The 19601-nt window shown below is 45.3% G+C and overlaps 1 protein-coding gene across 2 annotated transcripts in view; it reads left to right on the top strand.

The window, feature by feature from the left end:
- The first annotated feature begins 4388 nt into the window (after positions 1-4388).
- The window catches only part of Rtel1 (regulator of telomere elongation helicase 1), a 36818-nt gene continuing 21605 nt past the window's right edge, over positions 4389-19601 (top strand). For both annotated transcript variants that reach the window (XM_085831460.1, XM_021179587.3), the window contains exons 1-8: positions 4389-4517; positions 5449-5700; positions 6752-6950; positions 7239-7332; positions 7820-7901; positions 8144-8204; positions 13047-13122; positions 15423-15507. In XM_085831460.1, coding sequence (XP_085687586.1) covers positions 5599-5700; positions 6752-6950; positions 7239-7332; positions 7820-7901; positions 8144-8204; positions 13047-13122; positions 15423-15507 — 699 coding nt within the window. In that variant the 5' untranslated portion in view covers positions 4389-4517; positions 5449-5598. The remainder of the gene's footprint in view (positions 4518-5448; positions 5701-6751; positions 6951-7238; positions 7333-7819; positions 7902-8143; positions 8205-13046; positions 13123-15422; positions 15508-19601) is intronic.

Raw genomic sequence — 19601 nt, 5'->3', positions numbered from 1 at the left:
GTGCTGCTCTCTGGATCACAAACAGGCTTATGTTTCTCTGGCCTTCCTAAATAGTTTAGGTAAGCCGGGTGGTGGTGGTGCACACCTTTAAACCCAGCACTTGGGAGGCAGAGGCAGGCAGATTTCTGAGTTTGAGGCCAGCCTGGTCTGCAGAGTGAGTTCCAGGACAGTCAGGGCTACACAGAGAAACCCTGTCTCAAAAAAAAAAAAAAAAAAAAAAAAAAGTTTAGGTAACAAGCTGCCTAGGAGTGTACTGCCTAGCAATGAACAATCAAGACAGTCCCCCAAAGACATAGGCACAGGTAAATTTTGATCCAGGAAATTCCTCAGTTGAAATCCCTTTCTTGTGTGACTCTAGGCTGTGCTAAGGTGACAGGTAAGGCTTACTGGGACAAATAGGGAGCACATGATTTGTCTTTCCTGACAAGACAGCCTAATATCTAATGGGCTATCTCATCCACTTTTGAGATGGAGTCACTGAAATCAAGACAAAAAGGGCTTGTTTCACAAACATTTAACTCATAAGGCTAGAAGTAAAATTCTGAAAATCCTCCAAGACTTTATGGAAGAGGAGGCAGCTTACAAAGGCAAAAGTCAGGGGCAAACCTAAGGACCAGGTGTACATGGAGCCAGCCTATTAGCATTGCACATAACCTTGTACCTAGTAATGTATACCTGAGCCTGGGCCTATGTATCTGACAGTTGGGATTAAATTGCATTGTGTGGATTAAAAGACATAGAAAGGGGGCCGGTGAGATGGCTCAGTGGGTAAGAGCACCCGACTGCTCTTCCGAAGGTCCAGAGTTCAAATCCCAGCAACCACATGGTGGCTCACAACCATCCGTAACGAGATCTGGCGCCCTCTTCTGGAGTGTCTGAAGACAGCTACAGTGTACTTACATATAATAAATAAATAAATCTAAAAAAAAAAAAAAAAAGACATAGAAAGGGAATATCCAGTGGGCCCAAATAAATAAGAGCCCCCCTTTCCCTAAAGATTTGTTTTATTCTCTCTCTCTTCCTCCGTGTGTGTGTGTACAGGTGCCTGTGGAGGCCAAAAGGGCATCAAATCACTTGAAGTTGTAGTTAAAGGTGGTTGTATTCTGTCCTGGTGTAGATGCTGGGAACTGAACTCTGGTCCTCTCCAAGAGCAACAAATGCTCTTGACCAGTGAGCTTTTTCTTCAACCCTAACAGGAGCACTTTCAAAGCAGGATAGACCTTACTATGAAGTCAAGTGGCAAAGATATAAAAGCTATTGCCATCTTGTAGTCAACAAGACCTTAAAGCTACCACGACTGGAAGCAAATTCTGCCAACATGAATACCTGAATTCCTGATTTGCCTTCAGAACCTCCAGATAGAATTCAGGAGCTAACACATGAAACTTAGAACATGGATTTGGTGTGAGCTAGAGGCAGGTTCCGGCACCAGCTCTGACACGACATTCTCTATTGGAGGGGAAGTTTCTGACCTCTCTGAGTTTCTACATTTTGGGTATAAGATGAAACCATGATGCCAGACTCCAAGAGATGGAGGAAATTGTACTAGATACTGTCTTGAGATGCTTACTTGTGGTACTTTTTAACGTAGAAATACTAAGCTCATTCACATGGAGAAAATACAGTTCTGTGCGTACATTGGAATTCTGCTTGGGGGGGGGCTGGAAGAAGGGAGAAGCACACAAATCTATTCCTAATAATGGTGTTGAACCCTTTGGAAGCAGCCATGTCCTCTAGATAAGTTACTTACTGTACCTGCATCTGGGTATTGTAGTGTGCTTTAGATGGACTCTCCTCCAGAGGCTAAACTCAGTTGCCGAGATCAAGAGAAGAGAAGTAACCTTCCCAACCTTCCAGTCTTCTCTTGCAGATAGAAAAGCATCCCGGTAGGTTCATAGGACTGTACTGCCATAATCTCACCTTGGGCATACTCCCTCATAAACTTCTGTCCTTGTTTGAATGCAACAGACCAGCTGTGTTGTTTGTCCCTAGCACAGTGCTGGGCACTCAGTAAGAACAAATACTAAAGGTACAGTAGGCATATTAAATGTTTGCCTCAGAATGGTGCCATGTTTGGGAGCAGGCCTTGAGTTTTTACCAAAGTCAACTAAAGAAAGTTCATGAGCAGCTGCTTTGCTGATGCTATTTATGGACTAAGAGGTTACAGATTAGAATCCTTTACTGATCTGAATTCACTCTGGACTGTGCAGGAGAAGTCTGGCACCTCAGAAGGATACTCAGTCATTCAGCAAGTCCCTGTAAAACTTCTGTTATATGCTGGGGCTGGGAAGACATCAGAGAGAAGAGGACAAGAAAGGCGAACCAGAAGGAGACTCCTAGAGACAGATACAGGAAGAACCAGTCATTCCCAACCTCCCAGACCTCAAGGTAGACATTACTATACTCTTGAACATAGTGGGAGTCCTTAGATTAATGTCTCTTTACTCTGTTTTTATTAGCCTGTTTTAGTTCCTTACTTTCTAGAAGATTTGCTATGACTAAGTCCTATAGCTAGCAACATAGCTTTTCTCATAATATTCCCAGAACAGTCTTCATGGAAGCCTTTTCTGGCCTCTAGTCAGGGGAACCCTTTAATATTATTTCTCTTCTTTATACTTATCACAATCTTATATGTAGTTGGTTTACATCTACGCTGTAATTGAGATAGTGTTTTATCCACAGAGGAAAAAAAAATAGACAATGTAATAGTGAAAATAGAAAAGGGTTTTTGTTTTGTTTTGTTTTTTTTTTTTTTTTTTTTTTTTTTTTTTGAGACGGGGTTTCTCTTTATAGCCCTGGCTGTCCTGGAACTCACTTTGTAGACCAGGCTGGCCTCGAACTCAGATATCCTCCTGCCTCTGCCTCCCAAGTGCTGGGATCAAAGGCGTATGCCACCACCGCCCAGCTAGGATTTTTTTTTCAATATGGCAACGCTGGGCAGAGGAACAGTAAAGTCCAATTATCTCCCAAGTGATCCTTACAGCTCTGATCCTTAGGTTTATTTGGAGGATAAGATGTGTGCATTACTATGCAGCCTTGGGTCCTAACCATCATCTCTAGCTTCAGTCTCTTTGCCAGAGTGGTCTGACAAGTTGTCATAACTGCATAAAATCTTCTTTCCTGAGAAGAGTCCCTTCTCTGTCTGGTACCCCTCATTCTTTTCCTTCCTTTCCTGGGGAATTCCAATTTCTGGGGGGTCCATTGTTTAAATGGCCTGATAGTCAAAAGGAAGATCATATGCATCTCTTAGAATATATTCATTCCTTCCAGGATGGTTTCATTATAAGCTGGGCATGCTGCCTCAAAGCAACTACCTATGTGCTGTGGAATTAAACTTGTCTTGATGTGAACCCAGGCAGCAGATTAATCAGCTCATGTCTCAGCTTCACTAGTAGCCCAGGAAATTTTGCCTGGAATTGGTGCCATCCCAGTGTGTGTGGCCTCCTTCATCTTCAAATTCCCAATAAGAGATGAGGGTCTGAAGGAAATCTATAGGTGTGTCAGGGTGTTCTGTAAGTATGATCTCACATGCACAAGTATTGGCATAACTGTGGGAAACTACCTGGGTATTAAAGAGAAGCTCTGAAACAAGTATCTATTAGTAGTGGAGAGCCAGCCACTGAAATGTCAATTTCTTTCTAATACCTATTGGGATTGCCTGAAATAAAAAAAACACCTCTGATGTCAGCACCGCCCTAAAGGACTTTGCAGCTCTCTCTTCCCTGGAGCTCCTTGTTGACTGTCAGCTAGTGCTAGGTGCTAGAGATTTAGAGGAACTCACCTGACAGCTAGCAGACACTGATTGGAAAATAAGCTGGACCCTGGGTGAGAGAGGAGGCAGTGATTAAGACCCTCTTAATCGGGGGTCTAGGTAAGATGCAGCCATTTGGATTTTATATACTCCAGCTGTGAAAAGATGCCTTTTGTGACTTGAGGTCAGTAACCACAAGAAAGCTTTAGATTTGTTTAGTTGTGCGGACAATATAGGTGGCCTGGCCAAATGAACTAGTAGACTCCAGAAGATGGAGCTCATAATGCAAAAGTGGGGATGAGTGTCCGGGCGGTGCACGCCTTTCATCCCAGCACTTGGAAGAGGCAGGTCATCCTGGTCTACAGAGTGAGCTCTAGGGCAACCAAGGCTACAGAGAGAAATCCTGTTTCGAAACAAACAAGCAAAAAGAGTGGGAGACAAGCGAGACTCTAGATGATATTAAGTGCTCTGGATAGAATACAGAGATGAGGCCAGGTCCACTGCGCGAAGCCCCCCCCCCCCCCCCCCCCCCGCAGCCCCCTGGCGTCCAGAGGCGAGGGAACCTGCTAACTCAGAAGTCGCGGAACCCGGTTTCCGCCCGGGTGCAAAGTAGCGGACCGGAAGGGAGGAAACGGAAGTGTAGCGTTTAGGCGTGGCTACACGGATCTGCCCGCGAAGTTCCAATAAGCCGACTGCGGAGCACGCGGGATCCGTGTCTTTACAGTTGTTTGGTACCGGATTTTGAAAGGCAGCCCCACCGAGACAAGTGAGCTGGGAGTCACTTGACAGTTTTATCTGAGTGGATGGAGGTCATAGATCACGCTCTCGCTAGTTCTGAAGTGGCCGCGGTGCATTCTGGGTCCCCGGCTCTTGCTGCCTCCCTGAGCTAGTTCCAAGGCGGCGGATAGATTTTCGCCTGTCAGTGGACTTGGAGGTCTGGAGAAGTTTAGTGACTTGCGGAGGGCTGCACAGGTCATGATTCTGTTTTGCTACCTTTGGTTGGTTGGTTTTGGTTTTGCGAGACAGGATGTCACTGTGTAGTCCTGGCTGTACTGGAACTCGCTCTGCAGACCATGCTGGTCTCGGACTCAGAGATCCACCTGTTTTTTTCCTCCTGAGTGCTGGGAACTAGGGCTCGAGCACCACGCCCTGCCTCTTTCACTACTTTATTTGCATTCGGGTGCACACCTGGACAGAATGATGCATGATCCCAATCTTAAGAGCATCAAAGGTTGGAGACATTCCACGATTTTGTGTTCAGGTCCAGGCCACAAGGGGATGCTCCTAGGTTCTTAGTCACAGACTTTTTGAAGAGTTGCAGGTAGAGTGCTGACATTGTGCTTATTTTGATAACTACATGGGGTTTTTGCTTTGCTTTGTTTTTCAGTTTAGGATGGAATTGGGTGAGTCAGAGAATCATCTTTAGATCTCTAAGCTCCTTTTTATTTTTTGAGACCGGGTCTACATAGCCCTGGCTGTCCTGGAACTCCCTGGACATGCTGGCTTCAAACTTAAGAGATACCCCTGCCTCTGCCTCCTGAGAGCTGAGATTAAAGTTGTGTGCCACCATGATAGGTTCCAAGCTCCTTTTGATAGGGAAATAACAGATTTTCTGACCCCACAAGAACAGCTTCCTAAAATGATTGGTGTAATGGTCTGTGGCTACAAAGGCTGATTTCTTCTTGTCTGTGTTGTAGGGAATTCTTACAGAGGGAAACCTGCTGCCACATGCTGCCAACACTTACCTGGAGTGGCTGAAACACTGAGATGATCAGAGGGGTTTGTCTCACAGACCCAAACAGCCTGCATCTTGGCCTACCACCGTGTCTTCCTCAGTATAGGCTGATATGCCCAGGGTAGTCCTGAATGGTGTGACAGTGGATTTTCCTTTCCAGCCCTACCCATGCCAACAGGAATATATGACCAAGGTGCTAGAATGTCTCCAGAAGGTAAAGCTACAAAGGTCAAGACAGTAATTTAGGGAGGGGACAAGGAGGGCGTACCTTCAGCAAACCCCTACTGTAGCCCTACCTCCTCCATTCCAGACTGGGTCTGTCTGCATTCTTTGGTTGGAGACTATAACAAGTGAACAAAAGAGATAGTTATAGAGAGGGATAGCTTTGAGAATGTATTGCTGTCCTTTCTGAGTAGGTGGTGTTTGTGCTGGGTCTATTTGATAAGGAATGGGCTTAGGAGGCACATTTCTATGCAGAGGAGCAGGAATACCCAGGTTTCACCGTTTGGGGAAAATGTTTTGGAAAGTTTTAAAATGAGACTTTGGTTTATTTATTTTATTTTTGAGACAGGATCTAACTTTTAGCCTAGGTGTCCTGAATAAGCCAGGCTACCTTCAACTCACAGAGATCTGTCTCTGCCCTCAGCATGCTAGGGCTAAAGGCATGTATTACTGTGGCTGACTGACTTTTGTGTTTGAACCCTGGAAAAAGTCTTTAAATCTTAGGGGTGTGGAGTTTTTAGCTTTCTACTGAGTTTCTTGAGGTTGCCTTCTTGTATTTGAATCACTTTTTCCTCAAATGTCTTCAGGCTTCCATCTGATATCTGGGATAGAAGACGTCAAATTTTGTTCAAATATGGTGAATGCCTATATCCAGAATTGTAGAGCAGTTTCCTATTTTGAGACTTGGCACCTGATTAGTCATCTGACTATATTAGGCTGAAATTTTCTGTCATATTTGGAGTAATGCTCTGAAATTATTTTGCTAATGAGGGCAGTTTTTGTTTTTCTGAGATGGTTTCTTTACTTAGCCCTGGCTGTTCTACAACTTACTATGTAGACCAGCCTGGCCTCAAACTCACAGATATCTGTTTGCCTCTATGTACCACTATAGTTTGCTAATGAGGACATCTTAACTTACAGCTTTTAGTGGAAAATGTCATGAACTAATTTGTGTCCTCTGGGTGTGAGCTGTGCATCTCAGAGTCATCTGACTTCTCTCCACATCCCCTGCTTTTCTCTTTATTGTGGCTGACACCAATTAGAAAGTGAATGGCATCCTGGAGAGCCCCACGGGCACTGGGAAGACACTGTGCCTCCTCTGTTCCACCTTGGCCTGGCAGCAACATCTCCGAGATGCAGTTTCTTCCCTAAAGATTGCTGAGAGAGTTCAAGGGGAACTCTTTGCCAGTCGGACCTTGTCATCCTGGGGGAGTGCTGCTGCTGCCAGTGGAGACTCAATAGGTGACTCCTCTCTACCCACCCTCACCCCCATCTCTCCTGGCCTCTTGTGCAGATGGGAGGGAAGGGAAAGAGCCCATGACAGGGCCAGTTCATCCAGGCTTCCTCTGTTCTTGGAGCAGAATTTAAGTAGAATTTTGTATCTATATTCCTCACCATTTTGGGTATATACCTGGGGTTAGAGTCAGGTTTGTAGATGTCTACAGGGCTGAATTAGCTCAGTGCTGCTGCATGTACAAACACACCTGAGAATATGCCTCACAGTTACTGCCTTTCCTTATGCTTTTACAGAGTGCTACACAGATATCCCAAAGATCATCTATGCTTCTAGAACGCACTCCCAGCTAACTCAGGTCATCCGTGAGCTTCGGAATACCACCTACCGGTATGTTGGCATATTCACACCTTGAAGAGTATCTGGATAATGACCTTGGTTTGGAGCTATACCAGAACCAGCTGAGCCATACTACACATATGTGTAGTATGTGGGGGTGACGACTGGTTGGCTTTGATATCCATTACTGTGAGAAAGCAGCTTTGATCTTTGAACTTATGGCTGTCTTTGAACCCTGGGCTTCTTGCAGAACTGTCATGCCTGTGGTTAGGGTCAGCTCTGGCTTCTCAAGACAGCTTTGCTCATGTCTTAATATCTTGATAGGGCTCCCATGTAGCAGAATTTGGACAGTAGGTTGCTCTGTCCAGGTTTTTTTTGTCTTACCTACCACATTCTAGACTTTTTATTTCCTTTGTTCCCTACGTTTTCTGTGCTTCCATTTGTTTCCAGATAGCTAGCTCCTGCTGCTAGGGCACACTGTAACCTGCATGTTCTGAGGCAGCTCCTCCTTGATGTTTTCCATTCTTTCTTTTGTCAGGCCCAAGGTATGTGTGCTGGGCTCCCGGGAGCAGCTGTGTATTCATCCTGAAGTGAAGAAGCAGGAGAGTAATCACATGCAGGTGGGCTTTTGGGCACCTAACCTCTTTTTGGTTCTACTGGTTGGATGGTACCTGGATCTTAGAATGCTGAATTGTTCCCAGAGGATGCTAATCCTGGACACAGTGCTCCCTGGTGGGCTGGGCCAGAGTTTAGAAAACACAAGGAAGATTAACATAGGGAAGTTGTTGGTGAGGCCTTAGGGCTGGGATGGCCCATTTCTCAGCCTCTCCTGGTAAGCAATCTCTGAATTGCTGTCTTACAGATCAGTTTGTGCCGCAAGAAGGTAGCAAGTCGCTCCTGTCATTTCTACAACAATGTGGAAGGTAAGACCAGCTTCTTCAAGCTACTCCTACTGGCTGTTGCACAGTTTGGGTGAGGCTTGTGCAGTCTTCTAGAGTTTAGTAGCACCATAACCTGTCTGCTCTACCCTGTGTGACAGAGTGTGGCTGTATATTTGGGTGGTGTCTTTTGATGGTGGGCATTTCCTCCTTGGTATTACATGGAGAAGAGCACACACAGTCCAAGAACGCCACGGTCTGACGCACTCAGGAGTGGCTCTCACATTGAGCAGGTGACCTGGTCAAACAGGGTTCATGTTGAGTTCCTGCTTTCCTGTTGGCAGCCTGGTCTATTCCTGACAGAGGTGGGCTTTGACAAGTTTCCCTAAGATCTCGAATGCAGGTGTCATTACTTGGAGCTGGGAATTGAACACACCTGTCTTCCTCTGAGTTTGTTGCATCCTCTGTTTCATTTGCCCAGTTATGACTAGAAAAGCTCATTGTGCTGTGTCCTTCACTGCTTTCTGTAACCTCAGGGGTCATCCATTCGCACAACTGGCTGGATGTCTACGCCTTCAGCCTCTTTTAGATTAGAGTTCCTCTTGTTTCTACCCTAGTCTTCAGACTGAGATTCCTCCATAAGGTAAGAGGGAGGGTTCAGGCAATGTGGCCCTGGAGCACGTGTAAGGCTTTGGTGGTTTGAGGGCTGACATCTTTGCTCATTGCCCAGGGCCCTAGAAGTGAGGCTTTTGCATCTGTTGCTGGTCAGCCCAGCAGCCTAAGCTCAGGGAGAGGATCTCTCCTCACCCGGCACCTTTGTTCTCAGCTGCTGGGGAGATATGATAATGACATGGCTCTTTGGTGAGCACATCAGCTGTGTTTCTTCTTGCTTGCTTTATTTTTTGTCCTGGTGTCCCTGAAGACTCTTCGTTGTCTCAGTATGTGATTGTCCACGCCTTAGATGTAGATATGTACCTGCACCAGCCCTCGGGTCTCATATGCGTACTGTGAGTCTGGGCCTGGTAACCAGTTTGGAAACACCATGATTAGAGTTGTCATTCTCTGTCCTTGTTAGCTTCCTCGTGTGGGTCTGCATTTCTGCCAGTAAGCTGCACTCAGGGAGGCAAAACACAGGGGCACTAGGTTGTGTTGCTTCCTTGATGCTTGGGTGCCAGCTGTTGACAAGCCGCTCAGGGGAAGCTAAATACAGTCTAAGAGAGGGATCCCAGCCCGTGTTTCTCTGGGTAGGAAATGGCAGAGGCTGGACAGAATCTATGGTTCTCAAACTCCTGGGCACACAGACACCTCTGGAAATCATGAGTTTATAGGGTTGTAGTGTGCAGTGTGGAGCTGCAATGCCCCCGGTGGAGGGGGGTCATGTTGGGGAGATTTGACTTAGCTCTGAGTGAGTGCCAGGAGTATTGAGAGGCCTTCTAAAGAAGACTTAGGTGAGGCTCTGTTTGATGAAGGCCTCCCTGCACTGGTTATTGATGAAGGAGGCAGTCCTTATTTGTCCAAACTGCTTTATTCATGGCGGATGAGGATGCACAGGACTTACTCAGGGTGAGCCAGCAATTAAATACCTTTTGCAGGAAGGGATGCTCAGGAAGGAAAGCTCATTGGCTAAGCACTCAGGGCCTATCTTGATACCTCATTAGCATGGAGAACTCTGGGTTTCTATGCTATGTGACCTGTTGTTGTGGTCCTCAGTGGGGTGTCATAGTCATGTGCTCCAGGACAGGAACCTGGTGGGGGAGCTAGATTGAACTCTTGCCATTCTCAAGTTATGAGTTTTATTGGGGCTCTGAATTTTGTTACTATCATACTAGTTCTTCTGTCTGTTGGCACAGTCCACTGCCCCACAACTCCTCTTCTTCTGGGAGTCCTCAAGCCCAAGTATCGTGTCTGTGGAAAATTGGAAGATACATACCGACAACATCAAGCTTTTCTGCAGTGGCCTGGTTAGGGACAGTACTCTGGCCTGTGGCCACTGCTCCTGCCTCTCGGTAGAGACTACTCCGTGGGTGCTGGGTTGCCTGGAAGGTCTTTCCTCCCCTGCCACCCTCTCTCATGTGTATGATGTTTTGCTTTTGTGCATGTTGTGTATCAATTGTATGCCTGCTGTCTGCAGAGGCCAGAAGAGAGCATTGGGTCCCCTGAACTGGAGCAACAGTTGTGAGCTACCTTGTAGGTATTGGAAAACAAACCCAGAAGCTCTGGAATAGCAGCCAAACCATCTATCCAACCTCCACCCCAACCCCCTTTTTAAAGGGTGTTTGTGTCTGTCTGTTGAGTGCACACATGGCTGTGGGTACCTACAGAAGCCAGATTTGATGAATGTATCCTCTGGAGCTGGAGTTACAGGTGGTTGTGAGCTGACTGATGTGGGTATGGGGATCTAAACTGATTCTCTGTGGTAACAAATTCTCTTAACCTTTGAATCAACTTAACAGTTCATTTCTTTTTCTATTTTGACAACATCTCAAAAAGTCTGATCTTGAACTTGCTTTGTAGCCAAGATTGAACTTAACTTCTAGTCTTTCTGTTTCTACCTTCCAAGTACTAGATTTATTGGCATGTGTCACCATCCCTGGCTTACACAATACTGGGGATTAATCTAGTTTTTTTTTTGTATACTAGGGAAGAGGTCTACCAACTGACCCATACTTTTTGCCCTTGAATGGACTCTGTCTTCTTATTCTGTTCATTTCTATGAGGGAGCCCTCAGCCCTCCCCATCTGGTTCTGCCTTTACTGTTCTATGACCTGTGCTTGCTTGATTTACTCATTCTGTCTTCTCCATCCTTGCCACCTCCATTCATAGCACAGTCCTGGCAGAGGAAGTGGCTGTAGGTATTCCTTTGCATTATGCCAGAGAGTTCTGGTAGAGTTCCTGTGAGACCAACCCTGTCCAGTGTTCCATACTGTATGGGTCAGCACTTTGATGTCTGTAAGCTTGATGTTCTGCCCCAGCCCTAACCTTCATTGTCCTTTCCTTTCATAATTCCTGAGGAATGAAGGTGTCTTAAGGGCCACAGCAATTGGCCCTATGCTCCTTTAGGGCCCTAGGTTCCTTGTGACAGAAATGAGCCATTCTACCTGGTTTAACAGCTCTGACCTCTTTTTATCTCCTTCTTAGGCTTCTGGGCTTAGTTTTATGAGCTACAGACCAGCTCCCTCCACATTTGGCTTTGGTTATCTCACTGCTTGGCCTTTGTATGATTGTTTATCTATGAACCTGATTTCTCTGTTCTCATATGCGCTCATGTCTCTTTAGCTGGCCAGTCCTGCTAGTCTTCGGAATGGGATGCAGCCTCACAGGGCTTCAAGTAGAAGTTATCTTAGGTTCATTTTGTCTTAGGTTTTGTAGTCCATCATCCAGGGAATTGAGGGTAGGAACTCAAGGCAGGAGACTGGAAGCTGGAACTGAAGCAGAGACTGGGGAGGGGCGCTTGCTTACCAGTAGGCTTGTTTCCTGTGGCTTGCTCAGCCTCCTTACTTGTGATAACTGGGATCACCAGCCTAGGGGTGAAACCACCCATGGTGAGCTTGGGCTCTGAGCATCCCCCACATCAGGATCAATAGAGAAAGTGCATCAGAGGCTTGTCTTCAGGCCAATCTAATGGAGACATTTTCTCAATTGAGGTTTCCTCTTCCAGATGACTCTAGCTTCTGTCAAGTTGACATAAAACCAGCACACAAGCCTTGTATTGGTGCTGTTGGTGAGGGCAGAAGGTGGTAAAGAGCTGAAAGGCTACCTGGCTGGCATCTCAGAAGGACCTAGGAGGTAGATGACAAGCCATCTCCACGTAGGCATTAATCAGAAATGGATCTGAAACAACTCTGGGCATCTCTCTCCACCTGTGTCTTCTGGCCTTACTTGTCTTTGCTGTCCCTCTACAGGTGTCCCTTCCTCAGCTCTGAACAGAAAATGTGGAAAACTGGGTCACTGTTTTAGTGTGAACTAAATGGCTGGTCTGTTGTATGGTACTGCTTAAGGATATGATCTTCCTTTTGTATTAGCCCTGCTATTCCCAGAGGCATTTTTGGAGAGGTCACCATTGTGTTTGTGTGTGTGTTTCTAGCCTCTGCAGCTAAGAGTTGGGGCTTAGTCCTTCCTTCAGAGAGGGAGCCTGACACCTGGTTTGGGCATGAAACAGCCACAGTGGACAGTAGAACTAGGAGTTGAGGGGAGCCTTGCTGAGTTTCATCTGTAGCTGATCCAGAGTTGGCAGTCACTTCCTAAGGCATTTCAGTAGTTCAGGGTTGGGGGATTGTGCTATGGCAAGGTAGCCCTTAAGGGCTTTTCTGCCTTGGGCCTTGTAGCACAGGTAGTGGCTATTCCTTAGCTTCTGTTGTAAGGGAAGGAATAAAATACAAGTTGAACTAACTGGGTAGGCTCTGCCATTGTGCCCTGCTATAGCTTTTGAGGTACTAGCTCTTCATTTGGTGCCAATCTGGGTCCATTGATTGGTAGAAAGCTAGAGCAAGTGGCACTACTCTTTATACTCTGTGAACCATGATGAAAAGCTGTGCGTCTGGGCTGCTCTGCTTCACTCCACCTCCTGAGGCTGGGCATCGAGGCCTGTCTTGTCCTGCTTTGAGATGTCCAGGTGTAGACAGGCTGTTTGGGACCCTGGGAGATATTGTCACTTTATACTAGTACCTGTCTCACATTTAGAGCAGGGCTCCCTTGAGATCACTTCGGGTTGTGGTCTCTCCTGGGGACCTGGTTCACTTGGTAAGGATTTTCTCTGGTAAGTCGAAAGGGAATAGAATGCCATGTTGCCTGTTTCATAGGAGTTCTTCTGCCTTGAGTATCTCTTGGAATCTTTGGGTACTCCAATGGACCCTGAGCATCTGTGCTTACCCTGTGTCTTCCCTGCAGCGAAATGCCTGGAGCAAGATTTGGCTACCTCCATCCTGGATATTGAGGACCTTGTCAAGAATGGAAGCAAACAAAAGTAAGACCTCCCAGTGAGGCTCTTCTATGGCTGCTTTGTCCTTCCTTGATAGATTCTCATCCTATGGGAAGCACAATACATTTACTTTTCATTTTATGAAACCAACACTGTGAAAAAATTTAAGCAGTTCTGAGGAATATGAAGTGAGAAATATGTAATCAGCTCTGTTCCCTATCCTGTACTTCACCTCAGGATGACCACTGTGAACTGTTTGCATGTGGATGCTGGGTTTTGTCTGTGCTTATTCTCCAAATGCTTTCTCCAGCTTAGTATACCATGGATGACTCCTTCTGTGTGTGTGATGTGTGAAGCTTAGCTCCCTTCTGAGGGTAGTAAATGTATAGGTTTTCCCTTATTCGAGACAGAGCAGAGTCTCATAGCCCAGGCTGACTTGAGGATTTGCTGTGTGACTGAGAACGAACTTGTGATCCTGTTTGCCCCCCCCCCCCCCCCCACACACACACATCCGTGACTTACATTCTGTACATTGAAGTGCTGATGAGAAAATCCTGAACGGCTCAGGCTGTATGTAGCTCTTCCCTGATTGTGTGAAGACCTGGATTTCATTCCTGGTACTGCAAAAAGAATGACAGATTGAGACTTGAGACTTTGTTATACCAAGGAGAAAACAAGCTGCTTATCAACCTGCCTTTCCCTCCCTTCCCTCTCTTTCCTTCCCTCCCTCTTGCTTGGTCTGTCTTTTTTTTTTTTTAAAGATTTATTTATTTATTATATGTAAGTACACTGTAGCTGTCTTCAGACACTCCAGAAGAGGGAGTCAGATCTCATTACGGATGGTTGTGAGCCACCATGTGGTTGCTGGGATTTGAACTCTGGACCTTTGGAAGAACAGTCGGGTGCTCTTACCCACTGAGCCATCTCACCAGCCCTTGTTCTGTCTTTCTTGTTTTTTGTTTGTTTGTTTGTTTGTTTTTGAGACAGGGTTTCTCTGTGTAGCCCTGGCTGTCCTGTAACTCACTCTGTAGACCAGGCTGGCCTCAAACTCAGAAATCCTCCTGCCTCTGCCTCCCAAGTGCTGAGATGAAAGGTGTGCACCACCACGCCCGGCCCCTGTTTTTTTGTTTGTTAACCTGTGATCAAGAATGGGACTGGATTGGTTTGTTTTTCAAGAAGAGGTTTCTCTGTGTAACTGCTCTGGCTGTCCTGGAATTCACTCTGTAGACCAGGCTGACCTTGATCTCACAGAGACCCGCCTGCTTCTGCTTTCCAAGTGCTAGGATTAAAGGTGTGTGCCACCACCACCCAACTGAAATTTGTTTTTATGGAGGGTGTTTTGGATTTTTTTTTTTTAAGGCAGGGAGGGTATCATATAACACAGGCTAGCTTTGAACTCACTGTGTGGTTAAGATGACCACGAGTCTCCCCCCCCCTTTAAAAAAATGTTTGTGTGTGTATGTATGATATGCATGTGGGTGTATAGGTGCTGTGGCATATGTGTGACAGTCAGAGGACAGCCTTGAGTGTTGGTTCTTGCTTTCTACCTTGTTTATCCCTGAGAATGCTGGGCTAACTTGTCTGAGAACTCCTGTCTCTGCCTCCCACCTCTCTGAGATTGCAGTATCTGGCTTTCTGTGGATTCTGGGGACCTGGACTGTGTTCTTCATGCCTCTATGGGAAGTACTTTCCTCTCTGAGCTGTTTCTGTATTGATGACCTTGAACTGACCTTTTACTTTCAGTGTTAGGGTGCTGAGGTGGTGCATGCACCTGCAGGTCTGGCTTATATGGTTGTGGGGATTGGATATGCTAGCCAAGCCTTCTGCTGACTGAGCGGCATGCATTCTCAGACCATTATTATTTATGTCTGGATGGTTGGTGTGGATGTCAGCAGACAGCAGACAGTGGAGTTGGTTCTCTCCTTCCAACTTTACATGGAATCTAGGAATTGAACTTAGAATGTCCCTGAGACGTTTCCCTGATCCCATCAAATTTTGGAGTTCGGTTTTTGTTGTTTGTTTTTTTGAAACAGGGACTCACTGTGTAGTCCTAGGTGACCCAGAACTCATTTTTAAGATCATGCTTGCCTCTCTCCTGCGTGCTGTGAGTAAAGGTATGCACCACCAAACCCAGCACCCATCAAATGTTAAGACAATGATAGCTTCACATAGTGAAACTCACACGGGCTGCCCTTCTATGTCAGTTTCCAGTTCCCTTGAGGCTCTGTGTACAGAACGAGGGGGCCCTCCTTTACCTGAGGGCACAGTGACTCATGTAATAGTTGTACTCTCTGGGTACCCCCTGGGAAGGGACTTACAGGTCTTCTGTCTCTTTCTACCCTCAGAATGTGCCCATACTACCTTTCTCGAAACATGAAACAGCAAGCCGACATCATCTTTATGCCATACAATTACCTGTTGGATGCTAAGGTGAGAAGCTGATGGCTACTGATGTCCAGGGTTATCCCTGGGCTTTGGAGGGACCACATGAACCTTTGTTTATTAGGTCCTCAGAGAGAAAAAAAAATTTTTTTAATCACTGATTAGGCTGAATACCTGTCCAGATGCTGTTGTGAATAGCTTAGAGCTATGAGTTCTTCTTTCTGAGCAACCTAGGCATAGGCAGGCTAACCAGAATGAAAAAACCCAAGGCTTTATGAATGTTTAGGCAAACACTTTACCAACATTCTTGGCTCCCATAGCTGTCCACATGAACAGGGTCAGTAACCTATGGTGTCAGTAATGACTGGGTGGGCATCTTTTGCTTCTAATTCCTATGGTAAATATATATCAAGAACTTAGAATGTGGGTGCTACTTAGGCACCTCTTACAGAGCTTGGATTTTAGTACCTGGAGTTGGGAGAGCAGATAGCAGAAGATGCTGTTGAATGGCAGAGGTTGAAGATAGCTGAAGTGGACAGAAAGTAGGCTTCAGTGATCCAGTAAAGACAAGACAAGACAAGTACCTTTACCTGCTGGGCCAACTTGCCAGCCCCAGCATGACAGTTTTGAAGAACTAGGTTAGAAATCACTGCGGTAAGCGGGTGTGGTGACGCACGCCTTTAGTCCCAGCACTTGGGAGGCAGAGGCAGGCCTGGTCTGCACTACACAAAGATACATTGTCTTGAAAAACAAAACAAAATAAGTTTTGAGTTCCAGGACAGCCTGGTCTACAAAGTGAGTTCCAGGACAGCCAGGACTATACAGAGAAACCCTGTCTCGAAAAACCAAAAAAAAAAAGAAAAGAAAAAAAGAAATCACTGCGGTTAGTGAGCACTTATCACCGCTTTATTGTATTATTGAGTTATTGTAGCCCAGGGTTTTGACATACATATTAAAGGAATTCAGTGGAGGATTAAAATTTGTCATTTTTAATCTGTTCTTCAAACCATGGTGCTAGAATAGGTGGCTGTGTGCTTGGCAGAATGAGCCTTAGTCCTTCTCACTGCAAATCTAAATGCAGAGGCTGGAAGTGAAAAGTTTTAGGACAGTGTCTGTGTATCCTAGTCTATCCTTCTGTCTCTGCCTGATGAGGATAGGATTATAGATGTGTGACCAAGACTGGCTTGAGGGCGAGGATTCTTATTTCATACTTATTCTCATATTGTCAGTCATAATGGAAAGATTAAAAAGCTAGGCTTAGCAGGGCTGTGGTATTGCACGCCTTTAATCCCAGCACTAGGGAGGCAGAGGCAGGCCTGGTCTGCACTACACAAAGATACAGTGTTTTGAAAAACAAAACAAAATAAGTTAGACTTAAATCAAAATTTCAAGCTTAGGCTTTTTAAAAGAATTAGAAGAATTAAAGTCTTATTATTTTGTTTTGAGACAGGGTCTCACTGTGTATCCCTGGCTGGCCTGAACTCAGAGAAATTTGTCTGCCTTTTTCTCCTGAATTAAAGGTGTATGCTATCACACTCTGAGAGAAGATTAGTAAACTCTAACGTCAGTTTTTCCTTTCAAGAGTATTAGGTTTTATTTTTGGTTTTGGTTTTTTTGAGATAAGGTTTCTCTGCATAACAGCCATGTCCTGGAACTCACATTGTAGACTAGGCTGGCTTCCAACTGACAGAGATCCACCCGTCTCTGTCTCCCGGGTGCTAGGATTAAAGGCGTAAGCCATCACACCTGGCTTTATCAGTTAAGTTTAAAAGAAAATTGTACTAATTTATTTTTGTTTGAGTGTATGTATGTGTGATCCACTGTGCATATGTGGAGGTCAGCAGACGACTTGGGATACTTGGTTCTCTCCTTCCACAATGTAGGTCTCAGGGATTGAACTTGAGGCTGGGGTCTTAGCGTGCCTTACCTTCTAAGACATCTTGATCTTCCCACTGTTAGTTAAAAAAAATTTTTTTTAGCATTAATCCTAGTTGAGAATAGTGTGTATATTTACTTTTTCAAATTATATGCATACACATACACACACACAGATACTGGGGTCGAACTTTATTTTCTATCATTGAACATGCTCCGTGAAAAGGTAAGTGGTTTAGTTATTCATGCATTGTAGAGTTCATGGCTGATGTGCCTGTTAACATTCTAATAGGTCAGAATTTCAGTGTTTGTTTACACTATGCATAGATTCGCTTTTTATCAAAAAATGGAATATGCAGCTGTAAGCATTTTAAAGTTAATAAAAACTTCAAAACATGGTTTTAAAGAAAAAAAGCAAGTTTCAGAAAATGAGGAAATGCTGCAGCCTTTCAAAGGACCTGGATCCACAGTGCACAAAGGCTCTCACACTTGAACAGCCCAGCTCACTTCTAAGAAACCTGAGTAGATAGTTTTCTGAAGTTTACAGAATGGCCACTTCTGCCTGTGTGGAGGGGTTTAACTGCTCTAGTCACAAGGTCATTGCAGGCCCAAACAACAGGAAGTGATATGTATTCTGATGGAAATGGCTGCAATTAAAGAGACTTAAGGGTCTAGGAATTTAGCTCAATGGTAGAGCATTTGTCTAGCATTGGTGAGCCCAGGTAGTCAATCCCAGGATCACACACATACACATACACAAAAAAAACCAAAGCATGCTGGCAAGATAGTCCAGCTGGTAAAGGTGCTTATCACCAAGCAAGCCTGATGCTGGAAGGTGAGAACTCTTAGATTGTCCTAAGACCCTTCTACCTATGAACCTTATCACACAAGCACTATCCCTGCCACAAAGTAACTTAACAACAGCATCAGCAGCAAGCAAAGGTAGAAGTAAGTTAAAGTGTGAGGTGTGGGGCAGTCGGAGGTCCCAGCTGTGGCTGGTGGATATGGAGACCACGCAGTAGCTCTGTCAACAGTGTGTGCTTGTGGCTCCCTTCTAGGAAAAGAAAGTCCTTAGTCCAGTGACTCAGGCATGCAGTCACTGGAGTTTACTGACCACTGCCAGAGTGGGAAGCTAGAAACTGCCAGCAGTGAGAAGTGAGTCTCAGAAATGCTACATTCTCCTCCTCCTCCTCCTCCTTATTTTTTTGTTTTGTTTTTGAGACAGAGTTTCTCTGAATAGCCCTGGCTGACCTGGAACTCACTCTGTAGATCAGACTGGCCTTAGAAATCTGCCTGTCTCTGTCTCCCAAGTGCTGGGATTAAAGGCGTGCACCACCACTGCCCTGCTCAAAGCTACATTCTTCATGAGGGAGTAGAATACTGGTTGTAAAATATTCACATCTGGGGCTGGAGAGATGCTCAGTGGATAAGAGCACTGACTGCTCTTCTGAAGGTCCAGAGTTCAAATCTCAGCAACCACAAGGTGCCTGACAACTACCCATAATGAGATCTGACACTCTCTTCTGGTGTATCTGAAGAGAGCTACAGTGTACTTACATATAATAATAAATAAATCTTTTTTTTTTTAAAAATCCACATCTATCAAAACCTAGATGTCACGATGGAGAGATGGCTCAGTGGTTAAGAGCACTCACTGACTGCTTTTCTGGAGAACCTACTTTGGATTTCCCTGAACCTGTATGGTGTTTCACAGAGCTCTAAGTATAGTTCAAGGAGAATCTGGCACCCTCCTCTGGCCTTTGTGGGTACTGCATGACTATAGTCCACAGATTATACCCATAGGCAAAAACACCCTTATACATAAAATAAAAATAAATCTTAAAAAAAAAAATGTGTGCTAGGCATGGTAATGCCTTCCTGTAATCTCAGCACTCAGGAGACGGAAGTGGAAAGATCACAAGAACAAGGCCAGCTCAGGCTTAGTGGTAGAGCACTTAAGGGTTTGGTACCTAGTGTTATAAAATAAGACAAAAGAGAATACAACTGTACCCTTAACTCGTAGTTTCAGTTCTCTTCTATCTTGTGGGTTTCAGGGATTGAACTCAAGTCATCAAACTTAGAGGCAAGTGCCTTTTCCTACCTAGCCATTCAGCTGGCTTACCTGATCATCCTGTTGACTGTAACATATACTGCTTTGTTCTGTGTGAGCAATTTCTTAGTATAGATGGTCACAAGCATCCAACTTTGGTTAGACTTGGACAGGTAACTGAGTCTGCTTTTCACAGTCCGCTTGGAGAAGGACCCAG

The sequence above is a fragment of the Mus caroli genome, unplaced genomic scaffold (assembly GCF_978045245.1).
Source record: "Mus caroli unplaced genomic scaffold, Mus_caroli_1 scaffold_2, whole genome shotgun sequence".
Lineage (NCBI taxonomy): Eukaryota > Metazoa > Chordata > Mammalia > Rodentia > Muridae > Mus > Mus caroli.
Note: the sequence above shows the minus strand (reverse complement) of the source record. Positions and strands in the feature narration are given on the sequence as shown.